Source organism: Micromys minutus, assembly GCF_963924665.1.
Source record: "Micromys minutus genome assembly, chromosome: 6".
In the NCBI taxonomy this organism is placed as follows: Eukaryota; Metazoa; Chordata; class Mammalia; order Rodentia; family Muridae; genus Micromys; species Micromys minutus.
In genome coordinates this window covers 62,894,709-62,911,476 of record NC_137975.1, presented here as the reverse complement: position 1 = coordinate 62,911,476, position 16,768 = coordinate 62,894,709, and the positions used below count along the sequence as shown (strand labels likewise).

Below are 16,768 nucleotides of genomic sequence, written 5' to 3'. Positions count from 1 at the left end.
TTCATCTTTTTATTTCAACATTTCAAAGTTTCAGTTATTTTTGTGAAGTGGGAATATAGCAAACCTGATCTTTGATATAGCCTTTTCAATGCAGTTAGTAATTTGAGAAGGAGAAGAGGAGGTACATTGAAAGAAAATCAACTTTAAATAATTATTATGTTTTAAACTTCTCTTTAATCTTGATTTGCTCAAATGTTTATAGTCAATATGTCATACTCAGTAAAAGCCCATGCAAATAATTCTAATAACCCATAGCTGGATATTTTTTCTAATTTGCCAGTGGGGAGGTGTTTATTAAGGAATTTTTTGTTGTTTGTTTTATTGAGAGAGGGTTTTACTTTGTAATTTAGGCTGGCCTTGAACTTGTGGCAGCCACCCTGTCAATGGTACTAGGTCACAGGTGTATGTCATCACATCCATCTCTACAGATCAGCTTTCAGCATTACACGAGCGTGCGTGTCTGTAAAGTATGAGAGATTTATATACTACTCAAATAACTACCTGTTACTTTTTATCTAATGGAATGTGAGCTTAGTTTAGTCCTTGAGAACAAACCTATACCCAGATGTCCTTTTATCAGAACCTAAGCTTTTATACTGTTTTCCAGGAGCTTCAAAAGTTAGCATAAAATGGACCTTCCAACATATTTTTTTTCATTCAAAGCATATCCACATTACTCCCCAGTTAACCCTTTAAAAAACACACTTCAGATCTGACAGAAAAGCACTTGTCTTCTTTGCTCTAGAAATGCATTTAAGGGCTTAACCTATGTCTCATCCTCTCATCAAATCTATGCACACTAAAAATGTAGTCTATGTTTAATTAAATGTATGTGTGCACAGGTGCACAGGAGTGTTGCAATGCCTGAGGAGAGCAGATCATTATATCCTCACGAAATTGAATTACAGGCAGTTGTGAGCTGCCTGGTATAGATGCTGGAAAACAAAACTGGGTCCTCTATAGTGTGGTACATGCTCTTAACTACTGAGCCATCGCTCCAACAAAATGAACACGTTTTGAAGACTGGGTGTTATTTCCAAAGGACACCACAGATGAAATAGACATCACATTCCTCTCCCTGCTGAAGAGGCTGAATGATGACCACATTCCAGCCGTTTTCCTAGAAATGTGTAGCTTTTCTTGTGATGCTCAGGGGAGGAGCATCTCACCTGACTGATTTTACCGAGACTTTAGATTTCATCTGTTATCAGGAGGCCTCATTCTCCAGGTGGACTTGCTGGTACTTATGAGCTTACAGATTCTAACTAGAATTTGAATTTCAGTCTTACCCATTAGCTAATGCACTGTCTGCAATTAGAAGCTGCAAAGGTAACACTGAGCAGCAATCAGGTAAGTGGAAAATTTATCTTGGTTGTATAGATATTTTTAAAAACTACCTCAAGGCCAGACCCAGAATCATACACCAGAAAGAGCCTAAGTTCTAACAAGTCTACACATTATACATCCCATAAATCATAATTACCTACTGGAAAATGGTATATGTCTTTCTATCCTGAGAAGCAAAGGAACACAGTGTTTCTGTTAATATCAAATGCTATTCAGCACATTCATGATCCAAGGTTCATAATACTACATTAATTAGATGTTCTTAGAGGACTTTTATTGAAACTGAGATTTAAACAGGTACTCATTTACATTAAGGACTTTCCAGTACCATTGAACAAGCTTAATAATTTGAGCCTAATATCTTAGGGAACAAAAACTGAGCTATTTAACCTTATAATGCTTTTCCTCTTAATTCTGACAATCTACCATATCCATATTCCCCAATTTTAACTTGTGAATAGCTAGCATAAGGGGATCCAAATTAAAGAACATTAAATACAAATAACTTACAACTTAATTTCTCAACAATACACACAAGGATTAATGAACTGTTTGATCTAAAATTTACCATACAAAAACATTGGGCTCAAAATGTGCATTCAGGGCCATCAATTTGAAGCACATTAATAAACATTATACAGAGTCACTGACCTGTTTAGCATTCTACAGAAATAAAAAACCCATCCAAATAGCCAACATATTATAGATATTTTAGTGAGCTTCATTCCTAATATCTGTCTCTAACACTCTTTGAAACAACATCCATAACCTTAGAGAATATTTTAAAACAATTTCATTTTATCACTGACTCTCAATAGAATCTTCAATTCCACAACTTGAAGATTACTTCAGCGATTGTGTATCTAAGATTCCATATGAATTTTTTAAAGCAAGTTCTTTGTAATCTGTTTGCACAGGTTTCTGAAAAACAGAAGTTTGAAGTCTTCCATTAGTTTATATTTATACAATGCCTTTACTGTTTCAATTCAGAGGCAATCAGCAATCAGTAGAATGCTGTGCCTTTTTGTATATGCATATGTGTGTATGGAGGCCAGAGGACAATCTCAGCTACTGTCCCTTCAACACCTTTCTCCTTGCGCTGTTTTATTTCTTGAGTCAGGGTTTCTCATGAGCCTTGGAGGCTGGGGGGGGGGGGCAACCAGGAAGCCCCAAGGATCCACTAGTCTCCAACTCCCCAGTCTTGGTGCTGGGAGCATTAGCATGTACCACCACTTTGGGGTGGGGTGTTCTTGGGATCAAACTCATATTTTACCAACTAAGCCATCTGTCAGCCCAGAATACTTTTCAATTTGAGCCTTGTGAGTGAATTTGCAAGAACATCTATTAATTAAGGTTCCTTGCTATCTTAACAGATCATTTAAATCTAGAAATTATATTCTCTTGAAACAAAATCCTACTCAGAGGATATTGTGGAGTGAGGCTTGATAGTTTCACAGAACCAAGAATTTTTCCATTACTGACTATATGTTGACTAGTTCTTTGCAAAATGAATACAGTTCTCTTAGAGAGGCAACTTTGAGAGAAGACTCTGTCTGCCCATTGAGTTGGCTTAAACAGCTTCAGATATATGGGCCCAGCCAATATTATGAGGATGTTCTGAGCTCTCTCCTGAGTGCTAAAATACTCAATGCAATTGCATCTATACTGAGGTGTACAAAAAAAATTAAGCATGTCACTGTTTCAATTCTATTAGCTTTCTGAAAAAGCAGAATTATCTAAATACAATGTCTTTTCCAACATACACATCTAGGCTTTAGTAGAATAATTCACTATTAAATTGATATTAAATACTATAAATCCACTAAAAATAATTATTCATGAATGTCTAAATTCAAGAGAGCCATCATAAATTATGAGAAAAAAAGAGAAAATACACGTACTACTGCCTCAATTACACAACTATAGTAATGTATATTTCTGAAATTTATAAGTATAAACATTATGGATAAAATTTTGTGTATTAAAATACAAATAACATACAAAGATAACATAACACAAATAATACACAACAAACAAGTATAAAAGCCAACCTACAAAAAAATACAAGAAAGAAAACAACATGTTGAGAGCCATGAAGCTGGGTCAAGAACACTGGCATCTACTTTAGTATATTTTATGCACTTAGATGTACTAGAAAATGCTAATTAAAAGTATCCTACATTTAAAAAATGCACCCAGAAGACTAAATGCCATCTTACTGATCATGGATACTTACTGAGGTCACCATTTATTGTTACTGTTAACAGCTACATTCCTCAGCTTTCTTTTCTGAGAAAGGCTTTCGTATTCCAGGCAAGCATCTGATTTGCTGTGATACTAGAGCTAGCCTTGAGTTCCTGATGGAGCTGAGGCCGGACCTAAACTCCCGATCCTCCTTTCTTTACCTCCCAAGTGCTGGACTTATAGCTGTGTGACATCATATTTTTTGTATTGATTCTGTATTTCTAAAAGTATCTACAGAAAAGATGTATGTATATTCAAAAAAAAAAAAAAAGATTCAGGAAAGAGCCATCTGTATATTCTAGTCTACAATTCTGAAAGTATTTTCAGGGCACAAAGAACCAGCACCAAGCTGGTGGCAGAAAAAAGTGAGTGACCAGAGAGATGAGCTCGGGCTTCATGGGCTTTCCTCTGTACCTCTCCCAGCCCAAGTCTGCCACTGAGTAAAGTCTGGGGAAAGGCAGGAGGAGTCGATTTTAATAATCCCCAGAAGGCATGACTGCCAGTGATAAGGGCATAAGACTCAAATCTGGTAAGTCTTCTGATGGTAAAAATAAAATAAGTCTGTGGCACCTTGGCAGATGCAGTCTACCATGTGATGCTTTCTCACAATCTCCTAGAATTGCTGAGAAAGTGAAAGCGCTACAGTTACCTCACTCTGGTTCTGAGCTGGGACCTCAGGGACAGCCAAACATCCAGAAGGGAAGGTATATGGTTTATTTTCATTGAAAAAACAAAAACAATCATTTTAAGATGTTAAGAAAGAGCCTCACCTGCAGAGACACCAGAGAACAAACCCAAGTCCACAGTAAGGGTCCAAGCAGATGGCCACTTCTCTAGAAGGGTAAAGTTCACACTGCAGCTTAATAGAACGGCAAAAGGCACTGGTGGCTGCATGAGACATCTGAAAGACAGAAAGGCAGTAAAAATAAGTGACTAGACACTGAGCATCTAATGACACCTGTGGGACAATTTGCCAGTGTTAAATTCATGGTGATTCTCATTAAATAATTAATTCTCATCAAAATCTCAAAGATGCTTTCAGGGTTAGAGAAACTATAGCAAGCTTGGACTAAATTGTTTTAGAAAGGTATATGCTTATATTCTCATTAGTCTTCCCTTTTTCTTTCTTTCTTTTTGTTTTTTGGTGGGGGGAGGGTGGGCTGGGTGGTAAGGGGTAGTTAGTAGGCATAATCTCCCATGTGCCACCCATAGTAGCCTGGAACCTACTACAAAGCCTAAGCTGACTTCTAAATTCATAGCAATTCTTCTGCCTTGACCTTCTGAGCTGTGTAAATTACATCTGTGATTCACTGCACTATGAAGTCCTCCATTAATTAACAAATAAACCACACTTTAAACTTCATGGTCCTCCATCCTTATAAATCAGGGTGGATAACAATGCTTTGGAGCTGAAAAGCAGATTATACAAACAGGGATTTGTGTGCTCACAGAAGTACCTGGAGGTAGGTAAAGAAGAAATGAGAGGTCATGCCCAGCTCTGCAGGAAAAACTTGGCTTTACTCTTATTCTGTGAGGTTCAGGGACATGTAAAGCAGCTGTCTATAATACACAAGGGTCTATGCTTCACAAGGATTGACTCCTACGCTCAAGTTTAGATAATAGTGGCTCAGAAGTGAAAGAGTATGCTGAAAACCATGTAAGTGAGTTCTGAAGCAAAGCTCTGACATTCCTGCTGACCCTCAGGTCCTTCATAGATATGACCATCCCACAACGGAAGGGTAGTCAAACCCAGTCTCTACTTTGCATAGAAAACAGTGAAGCTCAGATCCTGTAAGAAAGGCGACAGATTCTGAAACACTACAGATAACATCAAACAAGATCATTGTTTTGTGAGAAGTTGATAACCATATCAACTTCTGAGTAGTCAGGGAAGCAAGAAAAACTGTATCAGATATGATTAAAGTATGTCATAAGTTAAAAGTGTCACAATGAAGCCAAAATTAGCCACCACAGGGCTAATCTATAAAGAGAACCAACAAGGAAACACAAAGTAAAGAACTCAAGCAAGAATATCCAACCCATGAATTCAATACTTCAGCAAAACAGATAAAAAAAAAAAAAAGGTGGGGAGTCTCTTTATTGTCAAGTATCAGGCCAATGTTACAAGTTCTGCCCAGAAACAGGCTGTGTAATGGATACTCTTCACTGAATCCACCCCAGTATTGGAAAGTTACTCTAGAATTCAAAACACATACAAATATACATGTGCTGTATGTACACACACACACACACACACACACACACACACACACACACACTTTCAGATCCACAGTACTTGCTTAATGGGGAAACATGACTGTATGTATAACATGTTCCTCTAAGGTCCCACTACTCTTTGGATCACAGTTCATTCTCATACCATGCACTCCAGGTAAGTGATCAAAGGAACATTTATTGCTCTGATGCACTGGGAAGAACATGATGCAGAAGCAGAAAATAGCTCTACTGCTCATCGTGTAATACTGTATAAATGCTGACATGCTAAGGGCTTGTCCTATCACTCTATCTGGCACTGTACTCAGTGTTAGGAATTTAAAAAGGAGGAGGAGGGGGAACAGGAAGAAGAAAGGGGAAGAGAGAAGAGAAGGGGGAAAAAAGAAAGAAGGAAGGAGGGAGAGGAGGAAAAGGAGGAAGGAAGAAGAGAGGAAGACAAGAGGGAGAAGAGGATGGGGAGGAGAGAAGGATGAGTAGGAGGGAAGGAAGATGAAGGGGAGGAGAGAATGAAGAAGAAGAAGGAAAAAGGAAAAGGAAGGAAGAAGAAAGAGAAGAACAGAAGGAAAGAGGAAAAAAGAACAGGAGAAAGGAAGGAGGAAAGAGAAGGAGAAAGGGAGGAAAGGAGAAGGGGAAGAAGAGGAGCAAGAGGAAGAAACAGGTATACTGCACTGCTGTTCAGCTCTTGAGAACCCAAAGGCAATGGATGGCTGCCAAGTTTGAAGGCAGCCTGAGTCACACAGTGAATTAATTCTATTCCAGCCTGAAGTACAGAGAGAATCTCTCTATATTAAAAATAATGGGTATTTACCAATCCGACATCTGATAGAGGTCTAATATCCAATATATACAAAGAACTCAAGAAGTTAGACTCCAGAGAATCAAACAATCCTATTAAAAATGGGGTACAGTGCTAAACTAAAAGTTCTCAATTGAGGAATATCGAATGGCTGAAAAACATCTGAGGAAGTGCTCGACATCCTTAGCCATCAGGGAAATGCAAATCAAAACAACCCTGAGATTCCACCTCACACCAGTCAGATTGGCTAAGATCCAAAACTCAGATGACAGCAGATGCTGGTGAGGATGTGGAGAAAGAGGAACACTCCTCTATTGCTGGTGGGGTTGAATTCTGGTACAACCACTCTGGAAATCAGTCTGGTAGTTTCTCAGAAAATTAAACATAGTATTACTGGAATACCCAGTTATTCCACTTCTGGGCATTAACCTAAAGGTGCTCCACCATGTTCATAGTAGCCTTATTTATAATAGCCAGAAGCTGGAAAGAACCCAGCTGTCCTTCAGTAGTAGAATAGATACAGAAATTGTGGTACAGTTACATAATGGAGTACTATTTGAAACAATGACTTTATGAAATTCCTAGGCAAATGGATGGATCTAGAGAATTATCATCCTGAGTGAGGTAACCCAGTCACAAAAGAACAGACATAATATGCAGTCATTGACAATTGGATACTAGCCCCAGAAAGATCTGAATGCCCAAGAAACAGCTCATAGACCATATGAAGTTCAACAAGGAGAAAGGCCAAAATATGGAAGCTTCAGTCCTTCTTAGAAAAAAAAAAGTAAGTGTACAGCAGCTTCTCAGAGCGGTGTACACCTAGACCTTAAATCATTAATAATTCAAGAGCTAAGAATGCAACCTTGTGGCAATTCTTGGCATTTAAAAATCATTATGTTTAATCTTTACACAGCAAGAAAACTGACTATTTCCATGTTACATTGTTTTATATGTACTTTATGCTCATTGTAACTAGTAAGATTTCAATGTATACTATCAAACCTTTAAAAAAATTAAGTGCTGGCAAAAATATATTCATATAGTTTAATGCAAAAATGCTTTTAAAATCTGTACATTTATCTCTGCCTCTTTAAAATAAAATTGTTTAATTAAAAAAAATGGGTATAGCTGGTCCCAAGCACTGTGGGAGCTGTGGTTACCGTCCAGACATGGCCAAAATCAAGAACCACACCACCACACACAGTCCCGCAAATGGCACAGAAATGGCATCAATAAACCCCGGTCACAAAGATACAAATCTCTTAAAGGGGTTGACCACCAAGTTCCTGAGGAACATTTGCTTTTCCAAGAAACACAAGGAAGGCCTGAAGAAGATGCAGGCCACAATGCAAAAGCAGTGAGTGTGTGTGCAGAGGCCATTAAGGCCCCATGAAGCCTGAGGCCATCAAACCCAGAGTGAGAAGATGCAGAGCAGCAGTGGTGGGTGTGAGAACCACCAAGAAGACTGTATGTAGTTTTCTAAACAGTACCAGACAGTACTGCACTGTGGCAGTGTGAAAACTGTTAGGGTTGTTCTAGTACTGAAGACTGAATTCAGGGCAATGAACATGCTAGGCAAGGGCTGTGTGAGTAAAGTGTCCCCAGCTCTCCCCACAGTATTTGGAAATTAGTTACCAGGTATTGAAAGGTCATATAAAAATCATATTATACCTCTCTCCATTCATCCCTGGAGCACAATCATACATGACAACACAAGAACAGTTGATGCATGGCTTGTCAGTTGTCCTCCATTAGGTGGACCCCCCTTCTCACCTTTACACCAGCTAGCATCCCAGTGGTGGACACACTAAAGTCAAGGTAAGCCAGCGTGTCTGGGTTGGAAGGTTTGTAGATCTGGGCAGGCCGCTTCTTTGGCAAATCATCTGCAGAGGAAAACAAAGCAAGTAGTATACTTGAGTACATTAAAGACCATGACAAGACAGTGCACGTAGGAAGAGAGTCCAAGTGCTGACCTGTGTCCAGTATGAGGGGCCATGTCCTGACATCTACAGCTGCTGCTGCCTCTCTGGACCGAAGCAGTTTACAAATCAATTGTGTTGTCATGAGACAAGCAGACCGACTCACCTGAGGACCACAGACAAGAAGTGAAGGAATGAATACACACCAGAAGGAACACACCTAGAAAGTGGTCATCACTTCTGTGCCTAGTGTTTCTCAAAAGTTAAAAATACACAACTTTAATTCCCAAGAGTGGAGTAAGAAGGCTGATCTGACTGTAAATGTTAATAACAGTGACTTTGGCTGGCTAGGTTGGTATCTTCTCTTTTTCTCATTGCCCTGTGAGTCTCACTGCTGAAGCTTCACTCTTGCAGAGAATGACTTGTTCTAGTAGTAGAACCTTTCTCATGTCTAGTCTCTCTCATACTAGAACTCCCAAAGTAGTTCTTAAGAGCTAGCTAGAATATGGCGAAGCCAGCAGTGGTGGTCATGTAAACATACGGACAAAGTTCTGAGGCTGGGTCTTCAACTCCTGAGGCTAAGTCCTAGCATTACATTCACATGCTGGCAAAGCATCAGAGGCTTCTCTGTTAGCCTATGTATGGTCTTCCACAAAAGCTCACATATTCAGGTTCATTGTAGGCATTTTCGAACAGGAGTGCTTTCCTTGGTTGTGTTCCTACACAGCTACCAATGGGCCAGTACCATGGTCTGCTTCTTCTATCTCTGATTCCCTTAAGTGAAACACATATACTAGTCTTTAACTTCCTTATACAGAAACACTAACAAAGCATGCGCATATACTCTAAAAACAAAGCAAACACCCTTCTAGATTCAGAAGAAGGGAACTTGAAGAAAACTCATCTATCGTTTTTCTCTCTGATTCCTCAGGCCCCTTAGGAATCAATGCATTGTTAGAGCTGCTCCCAGCTGCCCCAGCTTCCATGTTACTTAGCTTAAATCTTACTTCCAATGCTGAATGATAAACTCCCTGAAGACAGACTATTCCCAATTCCATTACTTTCTTTGCAAACCCACAAGTACAGCATAGCTAGCAGTTGTCCTAGGAGATTTTAGGTCTATGACTCACAGCTTGCCATTGAACACAGGCAGGTCAAAGCCCACAGTGTCCTACCCAGGCTTCTGTTACCTCTACGATCATCTTGACTGTAGGCAATGTCGTTGCAATGTTCTGTGGATGTGGAGGTCGCACGGTGATTGGCACACAGCCCGCATACAGGCAACCATAAAATGCAGCAATAAGGTCTATTCCTACACAAGAGAAAAGCAGAAATACTTTTTTTAAAGCCAAGTAATTCACTTAATGACCACTACCCCCCCCCCCCCATCTAAGTTCTAGTTTAGGGAAAGTCAGTCAGTTAGGGAAACCAAGACTTTAACTCCTTCCTCCCTGTGCCTTTTGGTAAGTCTCAGTGATTACTTTCTTGTGGCTTGTTTTTTTAGACAAAAGATGCTATGACAGTTTCGATGTTTCTTTTATATGTCGTTTCTCTAGATAACTATTTAATGGTATGATTATGTCTAAGAGATAAAAACTTAATTACTGCCAAATATGAACTACCTTAGAAACTTAATCAAATGTAGATACAAAGGTTTGGGTATATATTGCTTTATGCCTCTAAACTGTTAACATGAAGCCTAGGCCCTGTGAGTCCCTGTGAGTGAGAGTATCTAGAGGCAAATGAGCCTGGTGATAATCTAAACAGAAACAAAGAACATACCAGGCAGTAACCCAGAAACTCCTCATGTACCATTGGGGCAGTAAAGTGCTTCCTCCTACTGCTGTCCTACTGCTTACCTGGAGGGTAGACTAATGCCACATGGTCTCCATCCTGCAGGTGGCCCCTCTCCATTAGCATCACCGCTATCTTTTCTGCACGTTTGTGTAGTTGAACACATGTCAAGGAATTTGCTATTGTTCCCTGAATATCATAAGAACCGGTGGTTAGGGGGAATCTTCACCATGCCAAATCATGCATCATATAATCCATTTACATGAAATTCTCAGTTCAACAGATTTTGGGACATTCATAGAACCCCAGTTTTAAAGATCAGATAATAGTATGTTTTCATCATCCTCACCTCCTATACCAAAAGAAAGCTGGCTCTCCTTTCTCAAAGGCCAATAACGGTCACTAGCTCTTCAGCTAGGCAGTAGAAGTTGTTTTTTTTCTTTTTTTTCATGCAGATTTTTAAAATATGTAAAAGCAGTAAAATAACTTTTAGCCAAAAATACCTCAAAAGAGGTTTACCAGGAAAGACTAGTGCAGGACAGACACTGAGAAATATCAAAACATATGTCATTCATTATTTACACTGAAGAAAAGAATGACTAAACTGCATTATAGCAGGGCATGCAGGTGTATGCCTATAGTCCCAGCACTTGGGATCTGAGGCAGGAGGACAGGGGCCAGCCTAGACTATATAGGAACTTTGTATTGCATAGTAGAAACCCACCTAAAAACAAGTAGATAAAAGAGGTAAACTCTTTTCAGAAAGTACATTCCACTAACTTTTTGTATCCTGAGATACAATGTATAGAGTTCATCTGCATTAATCAGAGGTGTAAAGAGATCACTGTCTACAGCAACTTTAAAATACTGCTTTTTAAAGCAATAGATACTTCTAGCAGGTAGTCTATGGGGTGAGGAAGATCAGAGAAGCAGAATGAACAATCTGAGCTAAGTTTATAATTATTTACGTATGTAGTTTAAAAGAAGGATGTGGGAGCTTGTGGTAGTCATCGGAAAACACAATGAGCTTCAAGACTCAGGGACTGAAAGTCCTATATGAAAGATACGTGTGAAAGTGAGATCCTTAATGAGCTGCTGGGAGAACGGCATGTGGAAAACACCTGTGTCCACAATGACCAGAGCCTCTGGGCTGTTAGGGAACAGTGTCTGGAAAAATACATTGAATTCCTGTCACAAATGTCATAAACAGACACATGGATGGAAAGGGAGGCCTGATGGGATGTGCAGTGGCATACTTTATAATGCTTTAAGATACACATGCCAGTAACTCATATTTAGCAAAACATTCAAACAGTACTGTTTAATCACAGTGAATCCTATGAAGCCGAGCTGTATGGCAGGGCAGTGGAAAGTCTCCTAGGTAACAGCTGAATCAACCTTCAGACAGCTACTGATGCTGTGACCAATGTTTTAGATATGAGAGACATAACTATCAAGTCTCTAAATTGACCCTTCTCCCACATGCGTTCCTTTGTATAGAGGCCAGTGAGAACAGAGTGCAGCAAAGATGCTGAGTAGGTGTAAGTATAAGTGTATTTGATGATTAAAAGTTGAAATTTGGTGCCTTCAAGATGAAGCATCCCTCTGAGCATTTACTCATGGACATGTCAGTCAGCATGAATCAAAACACACACCTGGACTTAAAGCTGAAGACTCAGCAATACCACTCTTGGGCATATACCCAAAAGATGCCTCACTAGGCCACAGGGGCACATGTTCCATTATGTTCATAACAGCCTTATTTGTGATAGCCAGAGAAGCTAGAAACAACTCAGATGCTCCCCAATGAAATGGAGAACACAGAAAATGTGGTTCATTTACACAATGGAATACTATTCAGCTATTAACAATAAGGAGATCATGAGTTTTGGAAGCAAATGGATGGAACTAGAAAATATAATCTGGGACCAGAGAGATAGTTCAGTTGTAAAAGGTTTATGCTCACAGCCCTGAAAGGCCTGTGTTCAATATCCAGAACCTACATTATGGAAAGAGAACTGATTCCAACACAAGTTGTCCTCTGACCTCTAATAGAATGCTGCTACACCCCCTCACATACCCTCATACCCACACCAAATAAAAATGTAACAAAACTAAAATAAAAAGTGGGAGAGTCTAATTTTAGATGCACGGCTATGTGGTCACCGAATTCTCAAAGTTCAGGCTCTATGACCAAATGACCATGTGACCAAATATAGGAGGAGGTAGGCTGTGAACGGAGAGTGCCCCTCAGAGGGGAGGCATTCTGTTAAGACATTCAGATACCAGGGGACATCAGGAAAATGTTCTTTGCTGTCTCCAAGGACTCTCCCTGGATAAGGTTGTGAGCAGATGTATATGATGAGCCATCCACAAAGGGTAATTTCAAGCTGGATAAGCAACTCTTATGACAGAGTAAGGTGAAGGATGTCCAAGTACATATAGTGAGAGTAACTTAGTTACACACAAAGAAACCCTGACAGCTAGAAACCAAACCTTGGAGCACTCAAGACTTTGATAATTAGAAATTCTAAATGGCCTCAGGTTTGCAGACTTACAAGTACATGTACTTGTCAAAAGGTCCAACTACTTATCTATTCTTCAAGCGTTAGCTCCAAAGCAGAAAGAAAAGCTAAAAATAAACTAAAAAAAAAAAAAAACAAACAAAAATACATCTTTTCATGTAACTTTTATTGTTAATATTTGCTATTAAAGTCTGACTTCTAAGCGCTTTTAAGGAGGAAGAGTTTGGATTGCTAATGTGAAATTAAAGTACAATTGGTTTGAATCTCCAAGAGTCTGTAACTAAACCCTTTATATTTAAACAAATTTGTTTATAGTAAGAATATAACCTCTCCTAGGACTATCTCTCTCTCTCTCTCTCTCTCTCTCTCTCTCTCTCTCTCTCTCTCTCTCTCTCTATAGATAAATAATAATAAGAATATATGTTTCCTAGGACTGCATTAGTCTTCTACTGTAGGTACCATTAATCTCTTCATTTTGGATGGAAATACTGCAGAGAAAGTAAGAGCACTAACAAGTGTAGTTTTATTGCTTTGCTCTCTGCTTCTTCACTGCTGATAGTAAGATTTGCTGCCCCCACGCTCCAGATGCTGTGACTTCCATAATGATGAGCTGTAAACTCTGAGATGAAATTTCCCTTCTCCCAATGTTACTTCTCTTAAGTAAACTAGAGAAGTCTTTGGGAATTTCCTGGGAATGACCTCCCAGGAAAAAGTTCAGACTACTAAAGTAAGCCATTAGGAAATATGAGCTCTGGAGCTCTGGAGCCTACCCGACAATTGAGCAGAGTGTATAGCAGGTGGTCTGGAGTGGTCTGAGCTCTCCATTGTAAGACTTCTGAGAGGAACAGGAACTGGAATGATACAAGGATATTAGGGTCACGTCACTGGTTGGGTTAGGCAATCTCAGTATTTAAGTAAAAATAACTTATTTGACTGCATGCTTTTCTACACAAAGGTATAAGGACATGTTTACATTTAAAAATATTTTGACAAGTATGTCATCAACAGAATGAGCAAGTACTTGGTTTTACCTGCTGCTGTTTAGCATTCAATGCATCTGCCTGAGACTGACAGCTGCAAGGACAGCTATAGTACCCTTGGTCAGGCAAGTTCTCTACAGGTCAGCCCAAGGGAGAGAGAGGGGAGCTAGCCCCTCTATGGGTAAGATCATCCAACACAGTCAGCCATCCTTCTTGGAGCTGCCAGAATAGGCCATGTTGATTTCTGTCATGTGCAAATCTAATCTAACTTCCTTAAAAACAAACAAACAAACAAACCAAACCAAACCAAAAAAACCCTAGCTTCTATTGAATATGTGATTACAGAATGCCATTCTCTGGAATTCTTAAATTGCATTGCAAATCGCATAGATTAAATGCATCATACTGATTTAATTTGTAATAAAAAAGGCCAAACCCACTTCATATGAAGAGATAGGAAATATCCATGTAACACCCTAAAATTTTTTTATTAATAGACATGCAATACATGAGGGGACTGTGATAATCAAGTTCCTTTAATGAAGAAATGGCTGTATGTTATTACACTGGCGGTACTTAAATGATTTTGTTGAATTCCTTAATAGCCCATAGTGAATGCAATCAGCCTACCTTTGGGCTGTGGGAAACAGGAAGTCCTAAGCATTGTAAGAGCTGAACTGTTACAATGGACTCAGAAATACATAGGCAAATTATAAGCACTGCTGCTGTATGGGTGGAGAAGAGCTAGATATTTGCTCTATAAGCTGCAGCAAGAAAGTCTAGCTGCTAACAACCACCGTAAAGACCAAACGGTGTACCCCAAGGAAACTAAGGCTGTATAGGCTTGGGGCTGGGGGTCCACAGAAAGAAACAAGTGGTGAAGATCCATGGTTTCTTAATATTTGCTCCAGTCATGCTCATGCAGACAATATGACTTCATTTCTGTGCCATGTTACAATTTTCTAAAACTCCATGTCCTCCATAACATTTTCCCCATAAGACCATGGAACAACACAGTATGACAAGTGGGGAGGTGAGGTAGGATCAAAGACATGAGATCATCAACAGATGCAGAACTGACTCAGTGAGGACTCTGGGAAGTCACTCTTTGAGTCTATAAATAGTTAACATAGCTCTAGAGTTAAGGGAATAACATGAGTTCTGACCTCGGTTCTCACCTTCCGGGCCTGGTCATTGTCCTCTATCTGACCCAGGTCTCTGCCACTAGCCTGGGCAATTCTCTTCCCAGACACTAGATTTCCCACCATCACCGAGGCAGGGCCAATTTCTGGGGGGAAAAAAAACAAATAAGAGACAGAAGTGAAATTCTTTTTAACAGGATTCTGACCCAATTAGTAAAGAATTAACCTCAGGAGATGCTTTGAAAGACTCAGTTTCAAATTGCTATTATAAGAGATTGCAATGAAATCACTCAAGTGCTTGTGATGTCCAAAATGAAGAAACCTTGATGAGGGTAGACAAAAGTAATGTCTTCCAATACACATGGAATCCCTTAGCACCCTGTAAGCTGATGCTTCTGTTGTCTAGTGTGAAGCCAATAGGCGATAGTGCATATTCAAAGGTGATTATAAAAGCTGTCTGAGGATTGATACAGGATGTAAAGCCAGGGTTCACGTCCCTGAAGAAGACTTCAGGATTACACCTCTTGTTTGCTGGGATTATGACCTATAATGAGAGTAGACTCAAACCAAGCAAATTATAATACATTTACCTCTTGGGATAGATTCAGAGAATACGCATGAAGGGACATGATAGAGACCCACAATGAGCTGTAGAAGCGTGAACCCAGAAGACACAATAAAATGAAAGTTTTTTTCTACTCTACTGCTACAAACTCAATAAGCTTTATCTCCTTAGTTTAAGATAGCAGTTTGAAAGAGAAACATCAGACATGTTTCCAATATCTTCACTTTTTCAATTGTGAAAAAAAGAAAGTCTCTTTAAAAAATATTTTTATAAAAAATTTTTATTACACTTATTTTCTTGTGCATGTACAAGGATTCATGGAGTGAGTGTAGAACTTAGAGGACAACTTGCTAGAGTCAGTTCTCTCCGTCTATCACATGGGTCCTGGGGGATCAGGGTCAGACTGACAGCAAGCACTTTACTCACTAAGCCATTTTACTGACCCAGAAACTTCTTTAAGAACTGCAAAAACTCAAACTCTTCATCGTTAGAAACCCAACACACTAGTCACATCTTTTTTTTAATATACTCATAAAAACAAAGGCTATAGTTAATAGGAAAAGGTTAGTCATTCTAAATCTCACTCTGTGTGTGTGTGTGTGTGTGTGTGTGTGTGTGTGAGAGAGAGAAAGAGAGAGAGAGAGAGAGAGAGAGAGAGAGAGAGAGAGAGAGAGAGACAGACAGACAGACAGACAGACAGAGACAGAGACACATATACATGAGGGGCGAGAGAGGGAGAAAGATAGGAGAGGGAGGTGGGGGTACAGAGGATAAGGTGAGAATAAAAGATATTTAATACATAAATTACAGTAAAGGACTGAGAAGATGCATTGGTGGGTAAGTACTTGCTATGCAAGTGTGAATAGTGGAGTGTGGAGTCCAATCCCCAGAACCCATGTAAAAAGCTAGGTAGGTGTGGCAATCCTCTGTAATCCCAGTGCACAGGATGCAGACCACACAGGCAAAGACAACTTGAAACAAGCTGGCCAGCTAGACTAGCTCAATCAACACAGCTCTAAGTTTAGCAAGAGCCCCTGCCTCACCATATTAGGTGGTGATTAAAAACACACATCAACTTTGAGTATTCACATTCATGCACACTCATGTGTACACACACATGACACATGCATACAAAATACATCATACCTATAAAAATATCACAGCAAAAATAACAAAAGTAACATGATCAATTTGTCCTTAATTTTTGTTTTGATGAAA

The 16,768-nt window shown here is 39.4% G+C and overlaps 1 protein-coding gene across 5 annotated transcripts in view; it reads right to left on the bottom strand.

Moving 5' to 3' along the window:
• Positions 1–16,768, bottom strand: part of DIP2C (disco interacting protein 2 homolog C) — a 358,059-nt gene that overhangs the window by 37,279 nt on the left and 304,012 nt on the right. For 3 of the 5 annotated variants that reach the window (XM_080917646.1, XM_080917644.1, XM_080917647.1), the window contains 7 exons: positions 15,022–15,131; positions 13,634–13,714; positions 10,404–10,527; positions 9,735–9,856; positions 8,599–8,710; positions 8,399–8,508; positions 4,362–4,492 (listed from right to left, as the gene is read on the bottom strand). In XM_080917646.1, coding sequence (XP_080773772.1) covers positions 4,362–4,492; positions 8,399–8,508; positions 8,599–8,710; positions 9,735–9,856; positions 10,404–10,527; positions 13,634–13,714; positions 15,022–15,131 — 790 coding nt within the window. Of the gene's footprint in view, positions 1–4,361; positions 4,493–8,398; positions 8,509–8,598; positions 8,711–9,734; positions 9,857–10,403; positions 10,528–13,633; positions 13,715–15,009; positions 15,132–16,768 lie in introns of all 5 variants that reach the window. The other 2 variants (XM_080917643.1, XM_080917645.1) reach the window with 1 other exon arrangement.